Source organism: Trichoplusia ni, chromosome 18, assembly GCF_003590095.1.
Source record: "Trichoplusia ni isolate ovarian cell line Hi5 chromosome 18, tn1, whole genome shotgun sequence".
Classification (NCBI taxonomy): Eukaryota; Metazoa; Arthropoda; class Insecta; order Lepidoptera; family Noctuidae; genus Trichoplusia; species Trichoplusia ni.
In genome coordinates, this window is record NC_039495.1 from 5519468 (window position 1) to 5540430 (window position 20963).

Sequence of the window (20963 nt, forward strand, 5' to 3'; positions counted from 1 at the left end):
TACAACATGCTGATCGATAGTCTTCACTAGTAGGAGAAATAGTAGCAGAAGAAAATAATTCTAGCAACATTTACAGTTTACGGTCTGAAAGACTGATCAGCTCAAAAATGGGTAAATTATGTGTCAAATTTTAAGACAGGCGCGCATGATGGATTGTATGCAAACTACATCTTGATCTGCCCACCTAGCTAAGTTGTTGTTCATTGTTTTCCATAAAAATAGTAATCGTTGAGAAAGAAAGGTGAAATAAGGCTTTCGAAAATCAAAGTTTCGTTGTGATATGGAACGTATCTTACTTGTTCCTATGTATGTCAGACTCTGAATCACAGTCACTCGACTCAGCAATCACGTAACAACTACGGAGCGAGATTTGTGAGTGACGCAGACTCCCGCTTAACAACGCCATCCTGTCACGCATCTTTACAATAACATGGCTAATGCGAATAATAGATAAATCGTATAAAATTGTCCGTAGTTGTAAGTCCACAGTACATGTTTTAAGATCGTATCATGTCTAAGTATTGTAGATAAATGAGTCATCGATCTTATCAGCCAGAACTTTACCTAGTTGTTATATTACTTACGTTTCTAAAGTATTCTTTGTTCTTCTTTCTTGCTTTTTTTAATAAAAAGCGACTTCCGCACTTAGCAATTTTAATCCTTGTGTCGCGAGGGGTTGCACAAAAATTCAAATCATATGCATAAAAGCACCAGACTCAGAATCGGGGATCGAAGAAGTCCACATTATAAATACTTAACTGAGCTTCGACACGTAAATGTCAGTAAACGAGCCAATCATTTTTATATGTTCTTTCTTGGGGTCTCAGCTTCATAATAGTTTTATGTAAATCGGTTTAACCATGAAAATTAAGGATGGGTATTACTACATTGTAATATGGTACAACCTTAGGTAAATTATTCATAGCTTTAAATAGATATTACTTAAAAACAAGGTAAACGGTATTAAAACAAAACTAAATGACCTCAAGGGTCATACCCAATTGAGGAAGAAATAAAACTTAATAATTTAGTAATTAAACTCATTTTTATTAAATTACCATCGGTTCTTTATTAGAACATCTTAAAAACTTAAAAAAAAAAAACAAAGTAAAGTAATATGATTTAGATTCGACAACTAACTATTTACAACACTATTACCTAAATACCTAGGTATTTAATTAAATAATCGAGTATTTTCTTGACAGTCTGATAATTACACTAGAAGGTGACCATAGGAACAAATAGGCTTTTTTATTTTGTCACTTCACTTCACTATAAATATGATATAAAATCTAATCGACAGCTTATTTTATTTTGTGTGCCTAAAAAATTTGTTAGCTTGTTCTATATTTAACATGCTTTTTTTAGCTTCACTTCAATGTGTACAACTATGTAAGAAAACTACGTAACTATGTTAAGCACTCTAAAGTCTAAAAAATATACATAAACTATGTATGTTCTCACCGTATCCTATCACTGTTCATAAGGTATCTCGATGGTCGCAGCCGAGTGCGCTTCCATTGCGATCACAGCTTGCTTGTCTCCCAATTGTAAGTTCACTGTTCCTGCTTTACCGCTGTAACAGAATATTTTTATTACTGTTATGTAGAAACATTGTTTCAAAAAGTTTATGTAGGACCTTTACATTAGATTTTATAAGTACAATGTAAGAGTTTTTAATTGTTGAATTCATTTGAGGCTTGTGTAGTTTGAACTTACGTACGAGTTATACGTCATCCCTATATTCTATTCACACCAACAATGCTAGAAAGCAAAATAAGAACATATCTTGATAATAATTTAAGGGTTAGCAAAGTTACCCTTATTGCATGGTAATTTATCTTTTTTTTAGATCACTATACTCACTCATTATAAAGCACCACAACTACAGTATTGCTTGGGGTTATAAAAGCCACATTCCAAACTGACTTTCCCCATCGGCACTTGTGCGTCACTTTGATCCTGCGCGACCCTCGCGGCACGAACTTGGAGAAGTGTCCCATGGCGTAGAACATTGGCTGCTTCACGAAAGTTCCTGTCTCGGGAAACACGATGATGGGCGAGTCTGCGAAGTTCCCAATGTATGTCGGACCTCCGTGGATGTTCAAACACATGTTCCAATCTATCCAGCCTACTAGGTTGTGGTTCATATCCTAGAACAACAATATGCGGCTGTAAATAGTCTATTCATAGGAGTTTGTTACTTAAGGCGGTACTTCGATGGGTTTTGTAAACAGATGTTTGATGTGTTTTTTTCAACAAGGAAAGGAGGCGGGCAATCTTGTGTCACTCTTCCAATAGTGAACACGCAAGAAAAGCACATGCATGCACATGCGACCGTAGACGAGAAATGCTTAATGTAATTTGCTGGAGGTAGCGCCTTAATAGGTTCAAAATGGTTTCTAAGTTAAAACAACCTTATACTCACAATAATAATGTCAGTGATGTACTTCTTAGCTCGTAACCACGAGCCTAAATCTACATGATGCTGCTCTTTCCAAAATGTGCCTGAAAATGAGAAGTAGATTAGAACGGTTTTAGAATGATCCTAAATAAGGAAGAAAAAGTGTAATGCGTTGTTATTTTGAATTTATTTAACTCTGCCTTTTACTACTAACTACCACCTTAGAGAGATGCTACTCTACGGCGTAGGCATAGTGCGAGGTCTCGTTTCCACCACTCATCTGATTTGATGCTTGATAGAAATTAAATATTAAAATTCAACTCCACGAGTACTTTGGTCCGAAAGAAGGCGAGCAAGCTAAAAATCGTGCTATGCAATATTCTTGGACTTATATCTCTTTTTTATTGGCAAGCTATAGGCTTATCATTTACCTTCGCACCCCTCAGTAGCGATTATGAATTTGTCAGGATAGAACTTCGAGACCTCCGTGAGTATCGACGCTGGTGCTATGAAGTCGGTATAGTAGTGCACCGCTACACCGTCCACGTAGGACAACACTTTAGGATTCTCTACCACCATCTAAAAATGTGATAAGGACATGAATATGTTAACATAAAAGCCCGGTCATATTGAAAACATTAAAAAAAAATCACAGCGTTTGAATGCTATCTAGTCTCAAACTGAGCCGAGCTAGTATTACGAATGACAACAATTCAAATTTGTAATCACATGCATACTATAGGTAAATTACACTCAGACACGGAAAAACTGGTCATGCTCATCATACTAACATTTTCCTTTGTGGGAATCCAACCCACGACCTCTGGTATAGCATTCAGATTCACCAACTTCTAGACCGCCTTGCGTCTGAACCCCACATCATGCGTAACGCATACAAATCCATAGGTAGAACCGCTAGGCCATCGCGACACTTACTATGTATACCTAACTTAATTTAAGTACTTACCAAATTAGTCCAGTACGGAATGGTTAGCCTCTGATCGTCCCCTATCAATATCTTAAGATCCTTGAACGTGGAGTTACGTATTGTCGGACCCAAATTATTAACAATCCAGTTACCCTGAAAAATTATACAATGTTTAATAAGTACATTTCTACATCTACTTGATCCTAAGCACTAATATGACGTCACTGGCAAAAATATTATACGATTCATATAGCAATAGACTTCCGCTACAAATCAGAGAGACTGGACAAAATGACACAATCCATACACATATTTTCAATCTCTCCTTTTGCTCTTGTGGTAACTAGTGTTAGAGTTTGAACCGCCCGTAGGCCTAAAGTATTTGAAAAAATTATAAAAAAGTATTCAATATTTTTTGGAGATCTACCTGACGGACTAAAAATATATATATAATTCGATTTAGTCAAAAACATTATTGTACCACTTTACCATATTGGCTGCCGTCCAGCCGAGACAGTTGATGGAGTTGCAGAACCCGATGAGTCCGCTTGTCGGCTCGTTCGTGGTGGTGATGCCCCAGATCGGGATGCCCGCGCCTGTGTACTTCTCTATAAACCTAGACAAGAAAGGACCATTTTAAATAAATTAAAAAAAATGTAATTAATCGTATGTTTAATATTCCTCGTCTAATGTTTAAGACGTACTTGTTAAATGAGGTATTTAGGTGCACTTTTTATCATAACTGAATTTCGACTTGACATACTAATATTTTGCGTTACTGTTTATTTTGTAAAGACTGTGTGTACAGAATGTCTATCAAAAAACAATGAACATTTCAAAAGAGAGCGAGGATAATTTTGGGAGTAGGTTTATTTATTGTATAATCAACACTATTTTGTTAAATAACTAAGAATGTAATGTGTTAGGCACACAGCTTCTCCGTTATCTGAGCAACAAACTGAGCAACCAAACAGTATTGTGATAGTACTGTGTCATTTGACAGATCAAATAAGAACTAAGCTTACTCAAATTACTTTAGCACATAATGTTTTTACTATCATTCTTTTATGGGTTATTATAATCTCAAATCGCCAGGATTTGAGATTACAATAACCCAAATGCCATGCATCCTGCAAACTTTTGTCAATTATTCGCTTTGCTAGAGGGCTTTGCTTTGCACGTAATCAGAGCAATCGTCACCTTATTACGTTATTTAAATACAAATTTCTGAAAGGAGTCATATTCCCCTCGCTTTCAAGTTTATCGCAAGTTAAGATTAGACTTACTTGTAATAATAATCGGCGTATGTCTGGTAGTACTCAGGCTTGAGGCGGCTGTAGCCCGTGTACGCGTTGTTGGTCTTCATCCAGGGCGGCGGAGACCAGGTCGTAGCTATCACGTGGATGGGGGTGCTGGACGCTTGCATGCTCGCCTTTATCATTGGTATCTGACAAAAGCCAATGGATTAAAGTTTCTTTCTGTGTTGGAGAAAACAGAATCACTCATGTTACATCAAAATTAAATAAAGTATCATCCGTAAGCGAAGAATTATTTTTTATTAAATGATTCAAATGTTCACTTATGAGTATTTTCTCACTCGTATTCGAAGTCGACTTCGACTCTCGACCCGACCGCGTCAGCTAATGCTTAAGGACTCCGGTTGGATCCGAAACTAGTCGGGCAATAATTTCAGGAAAATGATTTCTATTGAATGATGCAACTGAATGTTACTACAATTATTTTTTTATCAAAATCGCTTTTCCCATAGAAATAAAAAAATCCTTGAACTGAAACACTTCAAGTACATTGAATTCAAGAAGTTTTGTACAAATTACCTTATATTGATAATCTTCATAGGAAAGTGAGAAGTTTGTCAGCTTAGTATCGTTAATCGGCAGTTCATTATAAGCATACGCATGCGTAGAGAAGTCAGTCCCACCGATGGGAACCCGGATCATGCTGTACTGCAGACCGGTGTCGCTAAAGTACGAACTGTGGACACAAGAAAGAGGATTTATAGTTGTTTCTTTACATAGGGGCTAGAGAAAGAGAGCCCAGTTAAGGGAAGGGGGAAATTTCACGATGAAAAAACCACTGAAATTGTTTAAAACATACATATTTTTGATAACCATGCTTAGTGAGAATTGAAAATTTTACTCAATAAGTCTCTTCTGCAGCGGTTCGGACAGATTCCTCCAGTTGATGCCGGCGGCGTCTGTGGCGGCTCCCCCGAACCCCTCGATAGTCTGGTATGTCGTCTCCGGGTGCAATAGAAGAGTGGCTGTACTGCATTCTACTTCTACAAGTAAAATGAGGTATTTTTTAAAGTTCGTCCCCAAAGGGTAAAACGTATTACTTAGGCTCTCTGTGTTTCCTAAGCGTCAGTCTGTCAATATGCTGAATATTATCGAACGTGTAGGTATGTTATTTGCTGGTATAACGATAATTACTAAAAACAAAAACGGCTGGTTTTTTTTTCAATATAATCAGTCAGTAAAAGAAGTGAGTTACCAGACGCAGATTTTTAATACAGAAATATCAAGTTAGCCAAATAAATAGTATAGTCGTAAGTTTGAGAATGCGTATTACAGAAGATATACGGCGGAATGCGTTAAGACTGTAAGCCAATTTACATTAGCCATACATTTAATTAACATTACTTCTAAACAATCTGCTCAAAAGAATTACAAAAAGATTTATAACTGATTGTTTACATACCAGTTTTATTCAAAGGTTTCAAAAAGTCGCTACTTTTGTTGAATCTAAGCCCGCTCTGTAAAATAAAAAGGTGAATGAGTAATATTAGTTATAATTTAACAGCAAATTGTAAATCTGTAAAATTATTATATTAAACCATACTTAAATTTTCATAAAAAAAGCAATTTTTATTTCCGAAGAAAGTTAGCAGTTTTTTTGCTATATTATTAATTTTCATCCACTCCACTTTTTTTAAAGACATATCTTCGATTTAAGAACTTTTCATACACTGACCTGTGAGCTGACATATAGAACATACTTCCCCGGGGCAGGAGTCTCCCTGTTGACAGTATCACAGTAGGTGGCGTTGCACACGCACACCACCGACTTGCCGGCGATAGGGCGAGCTGCACACGGGGTATCTGACGAGTTAAACAAAAAACATTTCCATTACCATACCAAGTAGTCATTTTTATGGCCTGGTTGAGAGTGCGGACCGGTTAGTATTTTGCGACAAGACGTCACGTATCGTTTTCTACCTGAATGTTCCAAAACTTGACGGAGACTGATAGCTCCATCAATTGTGTAAAATAGAATATAGTAAACGTAAAACAAATTATTTATAAGATAATTAAAATAAATTATTTAACAACTTATGTCTTACGAATTTTTTTACATTTTTAATCTATTCTTGGTCCCACAAAATGAATCCAAAAAGTTATTTTCAATGGGGAATATTCACTACACCTGAAATATGATAGCATCGAAGTACCTACGTAGTTTGGATTATGGCAAACATTTCACACGATATTTGAGGAGCGAATGGACGGTAAAGTTGAAACACCATATGAAAACATCCGCGTGTGTCCAGTACCGGATATCCTGTCCTTGGGACGATTGTATAGGAGTCTCGTTTTGTTTTACCCTTCTTTATTGTGTCTATGGTTTTTAAAACACTGCTCCCTTTAACCCCTTCATATTTTCTGAGAATATGTAATAATTTTGCTTGTGTCGAATTCGAAAATAGTTTTTTCAGAAATTATTAATTTACTCTAAAAAGTGTTTCCGAACATTTACTTAGATAGGTTAATGTCGGTATAGAAAATTAACGCCAAAAAGTGGCCTGTTGTATGTATCTGTGAATTAACGAATATTAATGGTCAAATCAAACGCCTGAAAATATATTACTAGCTATGCGTAGAAGCACTACACAAAATATAGCCAGTTAATTTCGTGGTAAACTATAAATATACGATTTGAAGCGATAACATGTAAAATTATCATAAGTTAAGGAAAAAAGCCAACACAAATTGAAATTACATTTTGTTTTGCTATTTGTCGACAATGAAACACTCGACTAAATTAATATTTTAATAAAACTGTAAAGCGAAATTTTGTGTGTTTATGTTGACACTTCTTCAGTCTTAAACGGCTGGAACAATTACGATAATGTTTGGTGTAGTTATCATCCTTTTTACTTCATAAAATGTTATTTTCCCGAAAGACGAGCAAGGAACAGTCTGACAAAAAAAAATCGACGTGCAGCTAGTTCAGTTTATCAAACTTTTGCTTATTATTGTCTTATCAATACAAAAATAATAATTAAGGGTCAATAAAATAGACAAAAGATACAGACTAGAATGTTAATCGTGCAATTAACTTGTTTACAAATAAATAGTCGCGGCAAACGATCACCGCAAGGGTGTTAAACTAAATTACCTAAAAAAAAATGAACGAATAAAAACGAACTCTTTACAACAGAATACAGCAGGTTATAATAATCTTCGCAGACTTATTCGATTATTCACGAGTATCAGTATCTTTGTTGACATCTCCAAACCAGTCTCATATCATAGCCAGATCATGACCCGAATAATCACAAACACTAACACGACTTAAACGAACAAATAAATACATTCCATTCAGATCTAAAATTTGTTTTATTATCACTCACCGGCATTTGTCCCCAATATACATAAAAACGCAATAATTACAACACTAACTTGAGAATCCATATTTATAGATGAAAATGCATTAAAGTATATAAAGTTGTTTCTTTCGGATTATTTAAGACTTAAAAGTTTGTGCATTGGTCACTGACACACGCTCTTAACGAGTCAATTTGCAACTGACTCGTGCGAGACGATTTGTGATATACTTGATACATCGTAACAATTGTTTGCTAAGTTGTTCAACTGTCAGATTATCACTGGACCAACGTAATTGATACTTGTTTGCGCGCGATTCAAATGGGTAAGTTCGGAACTGGGCATTATTTGTACTTATTAAGTGAAGATATTTTTTGAAGTTGCTTATCTGTATGAGCAAGAGTTGTATTTTTTAGTACTTTAAACCTCATTTGTAAAGGCGCTTGTTTAACTTGAAATGCATTTGAAACATGATTTCCACATGTCAGCGATTTTTAACACGAGTCGTTTTTTATTAAGCATTGTTGTGAGTATTAACGCCTGGCGTTAAATGTTTAAGTTAAATTTTATAATAACGGATAATCTCGAAAACAATTTCTAATTTTTCAACATATTTATAAGAGAGGTGAAAATGAAACTCAATCAAAGGCTGAATCGTTTATTTGTTCGGTTCTTATTGGTTCTGCATCTCGATAGTCGTAAATGATTTAGCTTCAACCTTAATCCTAGCTTCTTTGTCTCCTAAGGTAATTTTGATTTTTGTTTCTGCTCCACTAAAAGAAAAAGCATGAGATATAAAATATACGACACTAAAAACATAATACAAAACATGAACTCTTTAAAATAATCGTAATAGAAATATTTTAGTAATAAGTATTAACAAATAAATTGACACTCGCCTTAAAACAAAAGAAAGAGCTGAAACTATTTCTGGCAGTAACAGCAGGCCAATTAAAAAATACACTATTGACTTTGACTAACAAATGACTACCAACTGACTAGACATCCATTGTATCCAAAAAAATATGGTTAAGAATAGCCTCTTACTCATTATACAGCACCACAATGACAGTATCACTGGGCGTCACGAAGGCCACATTCTGTATGTTCGTCTGTCCCGTCACAGACACATTGATCCTCTGCGAGCCTCGAGGAATGAACTTGGAGAAGTGTCCGTTCAGGCATAAGTTCCAGTCGATCCACCCAATCAAATTAGTATTGAGGTTCTAAAACAGACATCAGAATCATTTAAACGTTGATTTGTATGATTATATAAATCGACCTATTGTCAATGTTACTATGGCATCGAATTGTAGTAAAGATACCAAACCATACTTACCTCCAAAATATCAACGACGTATTCTTCAGCCCTTGACCAAGAGCCTAGATCTACATTATCAGTATCCGGTCCTTGGGCGCCTAAACAAAAATAAATTACTTTAAGATTTATTTTAATGAGCTGGAATAACGGCAGCTCAAAAATTTTAGCAGTCTATTACCAGTACAAGCTTCAGTAGAGATAACAAATTTGTCCGGATAGTCTTTCATAGTGGCAGTTACAGAAGAAGCAGGAATGATCTTGTTTAAGTACCAATGAATCGCAACTCCGTCGAAGTAATCCACCACTTCAGGATATGAAGCAATTAACTGGAATTTAAGGTTAAATATCCCGTTAAAAAAAAGGAGAAATTATGTTTGTATGCCATCAAAAAAAATACTTCCAAAGATACGTCTTAAAGTCTTACGGATGGTATTTATTTAGGAAACATTCTTACCGTAGTCCAAAAAAGAGGGAGAGTGTAACGCTGATCATCAGCAGCCAGGATCTTCACATCTTTGAATGTGGAGTTACGGAATGTGGTGGCCATGCGTTGTGCAACTTCCGCCTGGAACCAAAAAATGTAAACATTAGTCAAAAATTGGTACAACGCAACGAGACTGTTATGTAAGATATTTTTTTATGGAAAATTATTTCCAGTTAAAGATTTTTCTGTTTAGTTGAACGAATACGAGCCTGGAATAACAGATGTGAATAGACAAATTATTGAGTGATTAGTCTATTTGATAATAAACCATGATAGCATTATCATAAAAGTGGAAAAACGCCGCCAAAGATGTTTCCCTGAAGTTCAGAACAGACTAAAGTCAGCATAAAATGCAGACGCCTCTTACCATATAGTCTAATGACCACCCTAAAGTGTTTATGGTGTCGTACCCGGATGTACCGTCAATGGGCTCGTTGGAGATAGACAGACTCCAAACAGAAATATTCTCCGCGGCATACTTCTCCATGAACCTGAAGAAAGGTGTGTTAAAAAAGGTAATTTTTCAGACAGAAAAGTTAAATGGATTTGGAAAAGACTTTGACAGTTGGCAAAGCTAATACAGTGGTTTTCGTACTTTAAAAGTGTTTAATTCGGATAAGATTTTTGCATTGAAATGTTGCGTATATTTTACATCTTAATTCAAATTGCCTTAAGGTCATAAGGTATATTTAAGGCTAGCTCTTAAGGCTAGCCTGACCATACATAAATTCTTGTTAAGTCTGCGTCACCCTATGGTTGATTGGTAGAGAATACTTCAGGCCTTCAGTCCACCACGCAAGAGCTACCATCGGTTTCAGTAATTCTATATAAATTGCATATTCTTACTTGTAATGGTAGTCCACGTAGGTCTGAAGGTACTCCTTCTTTAGCCGGCTGTACCCTCGGAGGGCGTTGTTGGTCTTCATCCACGGCGGTGGAGACCAGGTCGCACTCACAATCTGTACCGGAGTACTTGCAACTGCCATACAAGCTTTGATCATCGGAATCTAAAAATAAATTACCTAAGATTTGAATACTAAATAACAAAACGCAAGTATGAGGATTTGCTTGACTGAATTAATTGCTGCAATAAGTTCAAGAAATCATGAAATGACTCCTCCCGTTTTCGGTTCGAGCGGAAGGAGTGTCAGACTTTTACTGACTAAAACCCACCCATGTGGGTTTGTCTGTGGGTTTTCCTTTCGGGCAATTCCGCTTGATCGACAGGCATCAGCCCTAATGGGCTACCACATCGAGGAATTTCTGCTAAATCTACATTCATAATTTTTTTTTAAGTTTTTGCAGCTTCAAAAGTTCTATATTATATGCTAGTACCTTGTATTCATAGTCTTCGTAAGACAGTGTGAAGTTAGACAGCGACGCGTCGTCGACCGGCAGCTCATTGTATGCGTACCCTCTAATGGAGAAGTCCGTTCCACCGACAGGAACACGTAACATGCTGTATTGGATTCCCGAGTCGCTGCAGTAAGAGCTGAAAATGAAAATCATAGACGTTAACAAAACCAGTACTTTGAAAATATCTCTGTATCCAAGACGCTACGCAAAAGCTATTACGTGAACCAAAAATAGGCTTTCTTGAACAACAGTCCCGATTTAGAACACCAAATTTTCTCTGGTATAAAAATAATAAAATATTATTGTTCATACTCTATCAAGTGCTGCATTAGCGTTGGGTCTGACAGATTCTTCCAGTTGATAGCAGCCGAGTCCGTGACGGCTCCACCGAAACCATTTATAGTTTGGTATTTAGTGTCAGGGTCTAAAATTAACGTTGCACTGCTGGACGTAGCTGAAAAAGACATTATATTAGTGGTAACTTCAAAATTGTCCAGTAATGACTAACACAAGATTCGTCAGCTCATTTGAAACATACTTTTTTCGATTTTACTCGTAACGAAATTATTTCTTAAAAATATTTTAACTGACTTACGATCAAAAGACTGTAAATCTGCAGTACTTTTATTAAACCGATGTCCATCCTGTAATAGAGAACGATCTTGTTACTTGGCACTAGCCAATGGTACATGAACTAAACCCCTTTTCTTTTTTTTGTTAAGGCGGATGAATCCTCATGGACACACAGTAAGAGCCTCACACTAAACACTCCCTCGGGGGAGGAAATGGGTAGTGTCAGACTCTTACTGACTAAACCTGGACCGCCGTGCTACGTCATCCGCGTTTTTGTGTCGGTGTATGGCACATGAACTAAACCCTGATAAAATTCCTTATTACCTCAGAGGACACATAGGAGACATACTTCCCGGTAACTGGCACATCTCTGGTGACAGTATCGCAGTAGTCCTTGGTGCAGACACACAGCACGGACCTGTTAGCGACCGACCGAGCCGCGCAGGGAACGTCTGGAAATGAAAAACAAAAGAAAGAATTCTACATTACTTCATGGAATTGAGATGATCGTATTGCTGAGTATGAGTTATTTGGTTATTTGACAGTCACTCTAACAGTCAGAAGAATGGCATAGCTAAGATCTAGGATGGGTTGGGTTATCCAAGGCTGGCGATGATTTAAATTGAACGATTTTGTAATGTTTTCGAAAAAAATCGCCCATGAAACTTCAGATCCACCCATTATAATTTTGCATATTAAAGCTAATCTTATTTAACTTAATATAGCTTCCGATGAGGTAAAGAAGAAGATGGCAATGGAAATGGGTTATCGAAGGTCGAAAACAAATGATTCCGTTCACGATATTAAAAACTTCAAAATTTGTGATCACAGTCTAAGGAGAAGTGAATCAATTTTTGAAAAAATATTTCCACATACCTGATTTCACCAACGTCACCCATATCATACACAAAATACCAATTACAATACATAATTTTATATTTAACTTCATAATATGTTACCAAGTAAAGTAGACCTCTCTTCCTTCAGTTAAAAGTGTAAGTTACCAGTCCATTGAGTGGTGGTGCTATTTAAATCGGTACAGCTTCATGGTTATTAGGCTTCCTGACTACGTCAACACATTTGACAGCTGTGAGTACTTCCATAATTATATTTTTTTCAAGTCATGTTGGAGCTGGCATCGATATATTCGAACGGGCATAATAAACAAAATTTCTAAATAAGGCTTGCAAATGAAGAAACAAATACGTATCTATAATAGCTATACGACTTTCGGCAATTGGTTTTCTCAATTATCTACCGATAAGTTACGACGAACCTAGATTTGTTTTGAAAAAAAAAGTTCCCGCATTGAGGAACTAAATCATTCGTGGGGTGTTTTACAAATATTCAAGCCATCTGGCTCAAAAAGTCAGTCTAAGAATTCGTGGATTACACAAATGCGGGGATCGAACCCGAGGCACGTCGCGCTCATTCGGGCGAGGTGACCGTGGTTGCACGTCAGAAATGTATTTAGTTCGTCATTTAGATTGGAGAAAAGAACTAATGCAATCACGATTTTGGATCAATCACTGAATTAGTCTACTGTTAGACTTAGGCCTCCCCCAAGTTGCGACACAACGTCAAGAGATAATAGCTGGCTCGGTCCCGAATCGCCTTAATTAGTTGAGCGAGGGTACATTGATCATCGAAAACATTTAGATCAGGACAATATTATTTTAACATTAAATTCGTTTAATTTCGATTAAAAATTATTTATTTTTAGATTGGATTTCAGGTACCTAAAAAGAAAAAATAAATAATTTTACTGAAAATTATTTATTTTTTCTTTTTAGGTACCTGGATTGGTAACTATACTGATAGTTACCAATCCTGTTAGTCATTCAGTAAGTCGCAAATTGTATTTTTGCCGCCTTATTTACATTATCAATGTTATCGCGATAAATTAAATGTAAAGTTATTCAGTATAACGTATCATCGTGTATGGTCAGCTGAATAAACTCCAATGTCTATTATTTGCGAATTATTTTGGAGAATAAAAAAATAACCACAAATTCGAGAAACTACTACCAGGCGTAATCCAATGATAACTATGTTTTATAGCCAGATCCACGTATGTATGTGTACAGGTCAGCCTATAGTTAAAACTGAACAACAAATAAGAATGAAAAGCAAAACTAGAAAAAATATTATAAATTTATTTGGCATATTTACAAAAACTATAAAATATATTTATTCATTCAACATTTCGATAGTAGCAATTGATTTAGCCTCGATAGATAATACTGCTTCTTTCTTCCCCAATATGATCCTTACTTTTTCGGCGGGACCCCTGAAAATTAACACAATTGATTCGGATAAGCCGTTGGTACGGTGGTAAGAACGTACAGACAAGCAGACAGATTCGATAATAATTGTAAAGACCACGGATAAAGCATTATTTTTAAAATATTCCATTTACGGCTTCAACTTTCAACTTTTCTTTCTTTGTTTTATATGTATCGATAGTACCTATAATATAGAATACAATACTAACTTGTTAAACAACACCACAACTATAGTATTATCAGGTGTAAGGAACGCAAGGTTCTGTACAGCAGTCTCCGCTTGCACAGTAGCCCTAATTCTCCGCGAACCTCTTGGTATGAATTTAGAGAAGTGCCCTATTGCGTAGAACATGGGCTGCTTGTAGAACTCCCCGGCTTCAGCGTTAATTTTGATAGGAGCATCTACTCGTCCTCCGCGCCAGTTAGGACCACCCTCCATGTTCAAACACATGTTCCAGTCAGTGTACCCGATGACATTGTTGCTGAGATTCTAAAATAAATGAGATATTGTTAAGTTTTCGAATAATCGAATGGCACTCAAACATTTGACTGCACGGATAGCCAAATGTTACCACTGCTAACCCACAGAGCGCAACCTGTCACATGTCCGATTCCCTCGTAGAATAAGCATTTGTGGGATCCACTAATGCCTGTCCTGAGTCTGGGTGTATTTGTGCAAGTGAATTGAATGTTTGTGAAACCATAATGGCTTAAAATCCTTAATGCGGGAGTCGTCTCCAAAATTTTGAGAATATTGAATTTGGACATTCTACCATTTATAAAGCTATTTTGTGTTATGAAGTATGCATAAATAAATGGAAAATTCGAGGTGTATGAAATCAATCAATCCTCAAATAATACCTCAATAATGTCGTTCACATACAATTCAGCTTTACCCCACGGAGTTAAGAGAGCATCGTCGGGTACGCCACCTAAAATACGTGAGTGAATAACACATAAGATTATGGGGCTTTAGTATTTAGTAATCTGAATTCTCTAAGACTGACGTCTATAAACGAAACTAATTGAACTATAATTACCTCTCATGGATTTAATTTACATTTTTTTTTTATGTTAAATGGTTTGTATATTGAATATTTACATTTTTTAAACTATGTTAAACTTAGTAAAGAGAAAATAATTTTCACACAAGGTGCTTTTCAGAAAAACATAGACTGAGAATTCAAACGTTGAGGTGAACCAGAAATCAACAAAAAAAGATGTACCCATTCATATGAAAAGAATCCTATTTATTAAGTAGTAGAAGAGACTGACCTGCACAAATCTCTGTAGCTATCACGAACTTCCCGGGGTAACCCTCCATAGCTTGAGACAGAATCGTCGCCGGCACATACTTATTCATGTAATAATGTACCGCTACGCCATCTAAGTATTCCAGGGCCCCGGGGAATAGTAGGACCAGCTGTAAAGCATATGTTTGTTAGAAACACGTTAGAAAAGTTTTATTTTTATTAATAGTCCCTGCTCGGCAAATGTCTCCGCGACTTCTAGCATTAATATCCTTTTAAAATCTAATTTATTTATCCAGGATATCTCTTTTTTAACATGAGTTAAATATGTCATCTCGTATCGGCAACCATTTGACACCTTTTTTCAGATTCAACAGCGTTCACGGTCAACAAAAAACAAATGATTTGTCATCGATACGTCACATAATAATATCAACCCTCATCCCTGGCAATCCCTGCGTCCGCGTCGTAGCAGGCAAAGTCATTTTGGTTCAGTTTGAAGACAGTTACAAAACTCTCTTGCAATTGTTTTGAATCAAGAGCGTGTGTGGTTTTTGTTAACAGTTGTAAGATATGTGTTTAATGTCGTAAATACTTAGTACACTCACCATATTCCAATACAGTGTGATGGTGAACCGCAAGTCATCCCCAGAAATGATCTTTACATGTTTGAACTTAGAAGCTTCGTTACGAAGAGTCGGCCCCAAGTGTTTGACAATATATTCGTTCTGCAAAATGTAGTGGTAATAGTAAATGTGGAAAGTATGGGTATGGCTAGCGGTCTACTAGGTCTACTGTGAGGTCTTTTCTTAGCTTTAGAATCCAGTTTACACGGTACATACAAGCTGTAAATCGTTTTGACTTGACTAAGAGCCAGAGCATTCTACATAAGCACAATGTTATATTGGTAATCCAGATAATTGAGAAAACACCTTCATAATAAACAACCTACCATAAAGTCTAATGTCCAACCCAAATTATTGAAGCTCAGCGGTAAGTAGTTGACACTGCCGTGGAGAGGCTCGTTCACGATAGAGACACCCCACACCGGCACTCCTGCCTGCGCGTAATGCTCAAGGAACCTATGGAAAATTATGCTTGTAAACATGGGAGTGGTGGTTGTCTGTACCAATAAATGCAAAATATTGCCTAAGAAAAAATAATTAGTCAGGCAGATTTCTAAACATGATGTAAATTAAAAATTCAGTATCAGCTCCCCCCCCCCTTTGTCTTAACTTATCAAACTTGTCTAAGAAAATAATTCACCTTTAAAAATATAAACGCGGAAGCTGGTAGATATTTCCAAGACGGATTTAGCACTCTTCTTATTGGTCTTACCGGTAGGCTTACAAAATTTTTTCTTCTACTTCTTCAGCGATACACATGCGAGATCTACCTGTGCTCAAAATTATTAAAGTAATAATCCAATTAATTTTTCAGATTATATTTTGTAGTCTTTTACTCACTTGTAATGATAATCAGCATAAGTTTGTAGATACTCTTTCTTGAGGAGGCTGTATCCATAGTAGTCGTTGTTAGTCTTCATCCAGATGGGTGGTGACCAGGTCGCCCCCAACACGTGCACCGGAGCGCCAGCCGCCTGCATACACGCTCTAATCATGGGGATCTGGAGACACAGAATGGTTTCTTAAGTAACTTTTTTACCGTCGTATTTTTGGAGAGTTGGATCCTTCGCATAAGGTGAGGTTGTCAATAAATGTAAAGATTGAATATGGTAAGTCTCTTTAGATGTTTTGTTATTTTGACCGCTTTTATTCCACCATGACTACTACTGCCTTTAGCGTAGATTTTAGAATTTTACCGAAAAAGTATCGTTTAAAGGGAATATTGTACTCTTAAAAATAGAAGACTGAGTGTCCATATCATAGTTTCTTCAGTAAATACCATGTCAAGGCACAAGCCCACATTAAATTATTCCTGTTCTATAAGATAATAGTAGCTTACCTTATATTGATAATCTTCATATGCCAGTGTAAAGTTAGTGAGCGCCGCGTCATTCTCGGGCAGCTCGTTGTATGCGTACGCGCGCGTCGAGAAGTCCGAGCCGCCGATGGGCACGCGCAGCATGTTGTACTGGATGCCCGTCTCACCGCAATATGACCTGGAATGTAGGCAAAACCATTGAAACTTATAAATGAAAAGCAGCCCAAAGCAGGTTGATGAGCAACTCTCCGAGCGTTGGGAGAAACGTGATGACTTCGGACACGGTCGTTCTTGCGAATGGTGAGTCGTGAAATGCTCACCGTCCGATCTGAACTAGCCCGGTGCAGGACTGCGCGTTCGTGTTCCACCCGCGCTTCAAAGAGAATGTCATCAAGCTCTGTGTAGCCCATTAGAGCTGATGCCAACCAGACCGGTAAGATTGTCCGAAAGGATACCACACAAGGGCCAAGAAAGAAACATGGATGGGTTTTATTCAGTAAAAGACTCCCTTTCGCTCAAAAAATCTGAATTATAATAGTACTGACTTGGACTTTTAAAATTATTCTGGTACGTGAAATCATTAAGATACTTTAGGGGTATATTTTTATTGCCGGTCGTTTCATAGAAGCTAGGGTAAATATTTTTAATATTACGTACTGTATTAAGTGATTTTTTAATACGGGATTCTTCAAGCTGTCCCAGGTAATCGCCGCTGCGTCAGACACGGCCCCTCCAAACCCTTCTATGGTTTGATAAGTTTTGCCCGGATCTAGGTCCAAATTGATGTTATAAATGCCATCTATAACAAAACAAGGTTTACCGATTACTAAACTTACGTTATTTTTTTCCAAAAAGGAAAGAAAAAGCATTGATCACAACATCATCTATTCTTATTCAATAACTTACCTTTTGTCAAGCTTTGAAGTTTGCCAAAACTTTTCTCGAACCTAGATCCTGCCTGAAAAAATAATATTACAAATAACCTTGCAGAATCATTTTATTACTTAAAAAAATATTTATTACTAGCCGGTGCCCGCGACCTCGTCCGCGGGGTTAGAAGATATAAGTTAGGACTTTTGTAAATCGACTTAAAAAAAACATAAGTCAAGATGCAGTTAACATTGAAATTATAGCGAATTGTAGAAATAGTTTTAGTCAGCTGATCTTATGTAGGTGATCTTATAGCTTATACACACCTTTTCAATTTTCCCTCGGGAACTACTTAAGAAGTCGGGATAAATGGTAGTCTATGTTCTTTTCCATGTCAAAGGCTATATGCAAGCCAAATTTCATCCAAATTCGTTCAGCCGTTCTTGCGTGATTGTGTAACAAACATCTAAACATCCACACTTTCACATTTATAATATTAGCAAGGATTATTATTATCACTTCTACACTAAACCAGAAAGAACCCGCTATTATTTACATCTTCTATAGATAGATAAGATAAATCCTGCTGTCAGATAACTGCTATGATAACCATCATTTTACACTATCTATGTCAAATCCGCCACTTTCATATCACACCTCTTCAATAACCACACTTATATGTGTAAATGCATATGAAGAGTGCTAAGTGTATTTAAGACTAAGTAACCTTGTGCAATGTATAAGTGCCTCATAAATCCAGTGTTGCCTACCTCCGAGGACATGTAGAGCACATACTCCCCGCTGCTCGGCACCGCTCTGGTCACGGAGTCGCAGTAATCCGAGGTGCACACACATACTAGTGTGTCTGCCGATCCGTTGTCCAAATATTTCCTTAAACAAGGCCGATCTGGAAAAAAACACTTTTATTACTTACTAAAAGCATATAATAAAGTCGTATTTACACACACGTCACGTTAACAGTCCAACTCTGGGAATTTCATAGTCATTTAAATTATTATGGCCTAGTTGAAAACTAACGTAAACAAAATTCATGTTGTGAATGTGGGGGAAGAATACCATTTTCAAAGCAGTGAATGATCAATAAATGAGTTGACAAAATGCTTGGGAAAATGTAAAGAGATGATGCAATGATCAAATTTTTCCAAATTATATTTAAGTTCTAGATTTTATCAATTGCGAACAGCGGAATTGGGGCGATGTTAACACGTTAAAAAATTAAGTTTTCGTTAAGGCACTTAAAAAGGTAAGGTAAGGTTTTGGTGTGTCTTTTTGTCTACAAACTCAGTTTAAAAATAAAACGTGACTCAAAACCATTGGAAAACAGCAATAAAGATTAGCACATCAAATATAGACACCACTGGCATAAGATATATCACTCGTTTATGCGATTGTATGAAAATAGGCACCAAGACTGGTTACCTTCTTTTAAGAACCTAAATAAAACTAAGAGCCTATTAAAAAACCGTTTCGTTCAAAATAAATTATATTAAGTAGAAGTGTTTTAAATGTGTTAAAAAATATTAGACAAATGTCATCAAAATGAAAAAAGTAAAAAAAAGAGTCTTACCGGTATCAGCCGCCGATGTCAGCCAAATAATTAGAATGATGAAGGGAACCACTAGAACTAACGATTGTCTTTGGAACTTCATGGTGAAGTTATAATCCAACGAATGTAAGACTGCGACTGACTGTTGTATAAGGAAAAAACAAACAACTAAGTGCTAAAGTTGTTAAGATTGTCAACTATACGTCACTGCCTTGATATAAAAATCAAATTTATCTTAATGCAGTAAAGTGCAGTTTTCATAAACTTCAAAAAGAAAGAGTGCTCCATGGGACAGTGTTGTTTTTTTTATTTTATTTTTAAAGTCTTATTCTTCAATTGAGTTTCGTCTTTTTCAAATCTTATTTTTTTTCTGCTTCCTAATCTTCAGGGCTACATAATATAAATCATTTTCTATAAAGTCAGCAGCAGTTAAGCTATCACATACGGAGAAATCAATGAAAATGATATTTCTGTTACCAGGTTTGCGAACATTTTTCCAATTTAATCGATAGCTACGCATCTTCATATAGATAGCTCGTTACGAAATAGGTCTGTTTACGAAAAAATGTATGTACTTTCCACATAGATTAAGTATAAATATGTGTGATCCTTTTATTATCACCATTGTCACATCGACCTTTAGCCATATTTAATCTTTCTTGTTTTTAGAGATCCGTAACTTACTGAATAAAGTTGAAGTCCAAAATACTGAAGTCTGCGGTTTCTTAGCGCAAATCCTCATGGATTTATGTCGCTTATGACATTTTCAATACATCTGGCAGACACAAAGAAAATTTCAACCCCATACTTTCCTAGAATCATGTTCATCATTAGTAGCAGTGATAGCTTAGTGGCATGACCGCTGCACTCCTATACAGGTTCGAATTCATCCACGTACATATTTACTAAACTAATGCACGTAATACCGAAATAACTGTAATTTGCTAATTATGTTGGAGAAAATCATTGCAAGGTAACCGGCACACCTGAGAAAATTTATGAAGAACGTAAATCGTAAAACCATCAGATGGCTTCAAGCGACTTCAACTCCGACTCCAAGATTGACTTCAAGTTTCAACCATAAGAATTCACAGTCTATAAGAAGATAAGTATCAATAAAGCCAGCAAGAAGCAATCAGTTGTGTTCAGTAGCTACATGCGACAGCAAATCTTTAACAGGGGCACAGAACCCCTGGCGCGCCAGTCAGGTACGTACTTGCAAATTGCAATAAATTGGTAAAATTTATTACTTTGTGTAAATAAAAAGTCTTTCTTATACAGATAAGACATGTAGTAGACAGATAAGTAATAAACATAAATCGATTGCCTAATTATGACATCTGAATTAAATTCTGT

At 36.4% G+C, this 20963-nt stretch overlaps 3 protein-coding genes across 3 annotated transcripts; all 3 read right to left on the reverse strand.

Annotated features, from left to right (window-relative positions):
* Positions 1-1026: 1026 nt before the first annotated feature.
* Positions 1027-8186, reverse strand: LOC113503017 (glucosylceramidase-like). Its single transcript, XM_026884801.1, has 12 exons — positions 7984-8186; positions 6324-6451; positions 6051-6105; positions 5490-5631; positions 5168-5324; positions 4619-4779; positions 3822-3948; positions 3372-3485; positions 2836-2983; positions 2429-2508; positions 1867-2153; positions 1027-1576 (listed from the first exon to the last, which is right to left on the reverse strand). The coding sequence occupies exons 1-12, from the start codon at positions 8042-8044 to the stop codon at positions 1474-1476; spliced, it is 1563 nt and encodes a 520-aa protein (XP_026740602.1). The 5' UTR covers positions 8045-8186; the 3' UTR covers positions 1027-1473.
* Positions 8187-8601: 415 nt separating this feature from the next.
* LOC113503018 (glucosylceramidase-like) lies at positions 8602-12991 on the reverse strand. Its single transcript, XM_026884802.1, has 12 exons — positions 12568-12991; positions 12016-12143; positions 11714-11762; positions 11431-11572; positions 11098-11254; positions 10609-10769; positions 10130-10253; positions 9733-9843; positions 9457-9604; positions 9297-9376; positions 9005-9183; positions 8602-8730 (listed from the first exon to the last, which is right to left on the reverse strand). The coding sequence occupies exons 1-12, from the start codon at positions 12638-12640 to the stop codon at positions 8631-8633; spliced, it is 1452 nt and encodes a 483-aa protein (XP_026740603.1). The 5' UTR covers positions 12641-12991; the 3' UTR covers positions 8602-8630.
* An 836-nt stretch (positions 12992-13827) lies between these two features.
* Positions 13828-19762, reverse strand: LOC113503016 (glucosylceramidase-like). Its single transcript, XM_026884800.1, has 12 exons — positions 19629-19762; positions 18811-18947; positions 18077-18128; positions 17828-17969; positions 17192-17348; positions 16693-16853; positions 16179-16308; positions 15835-15954; positions 15252-15399; positions 14838-14908; positions 14186-14466; positions 13828-13981 (listed from the first exon to the last, which is right to left on the reverse strand). Exons 1-12 carry the CDS (start codon positions 19708-19710, stop codon positions 13882-13884), a joined length of 1581 nt encoding a protein of 526 aa, XP_026740601.1. The 5' UTR covers positions 19711-19762; the 3' UTR covers positions 13828-13881.
* Positions 19763-20963: the final 1201 nt, after the last annotated feature.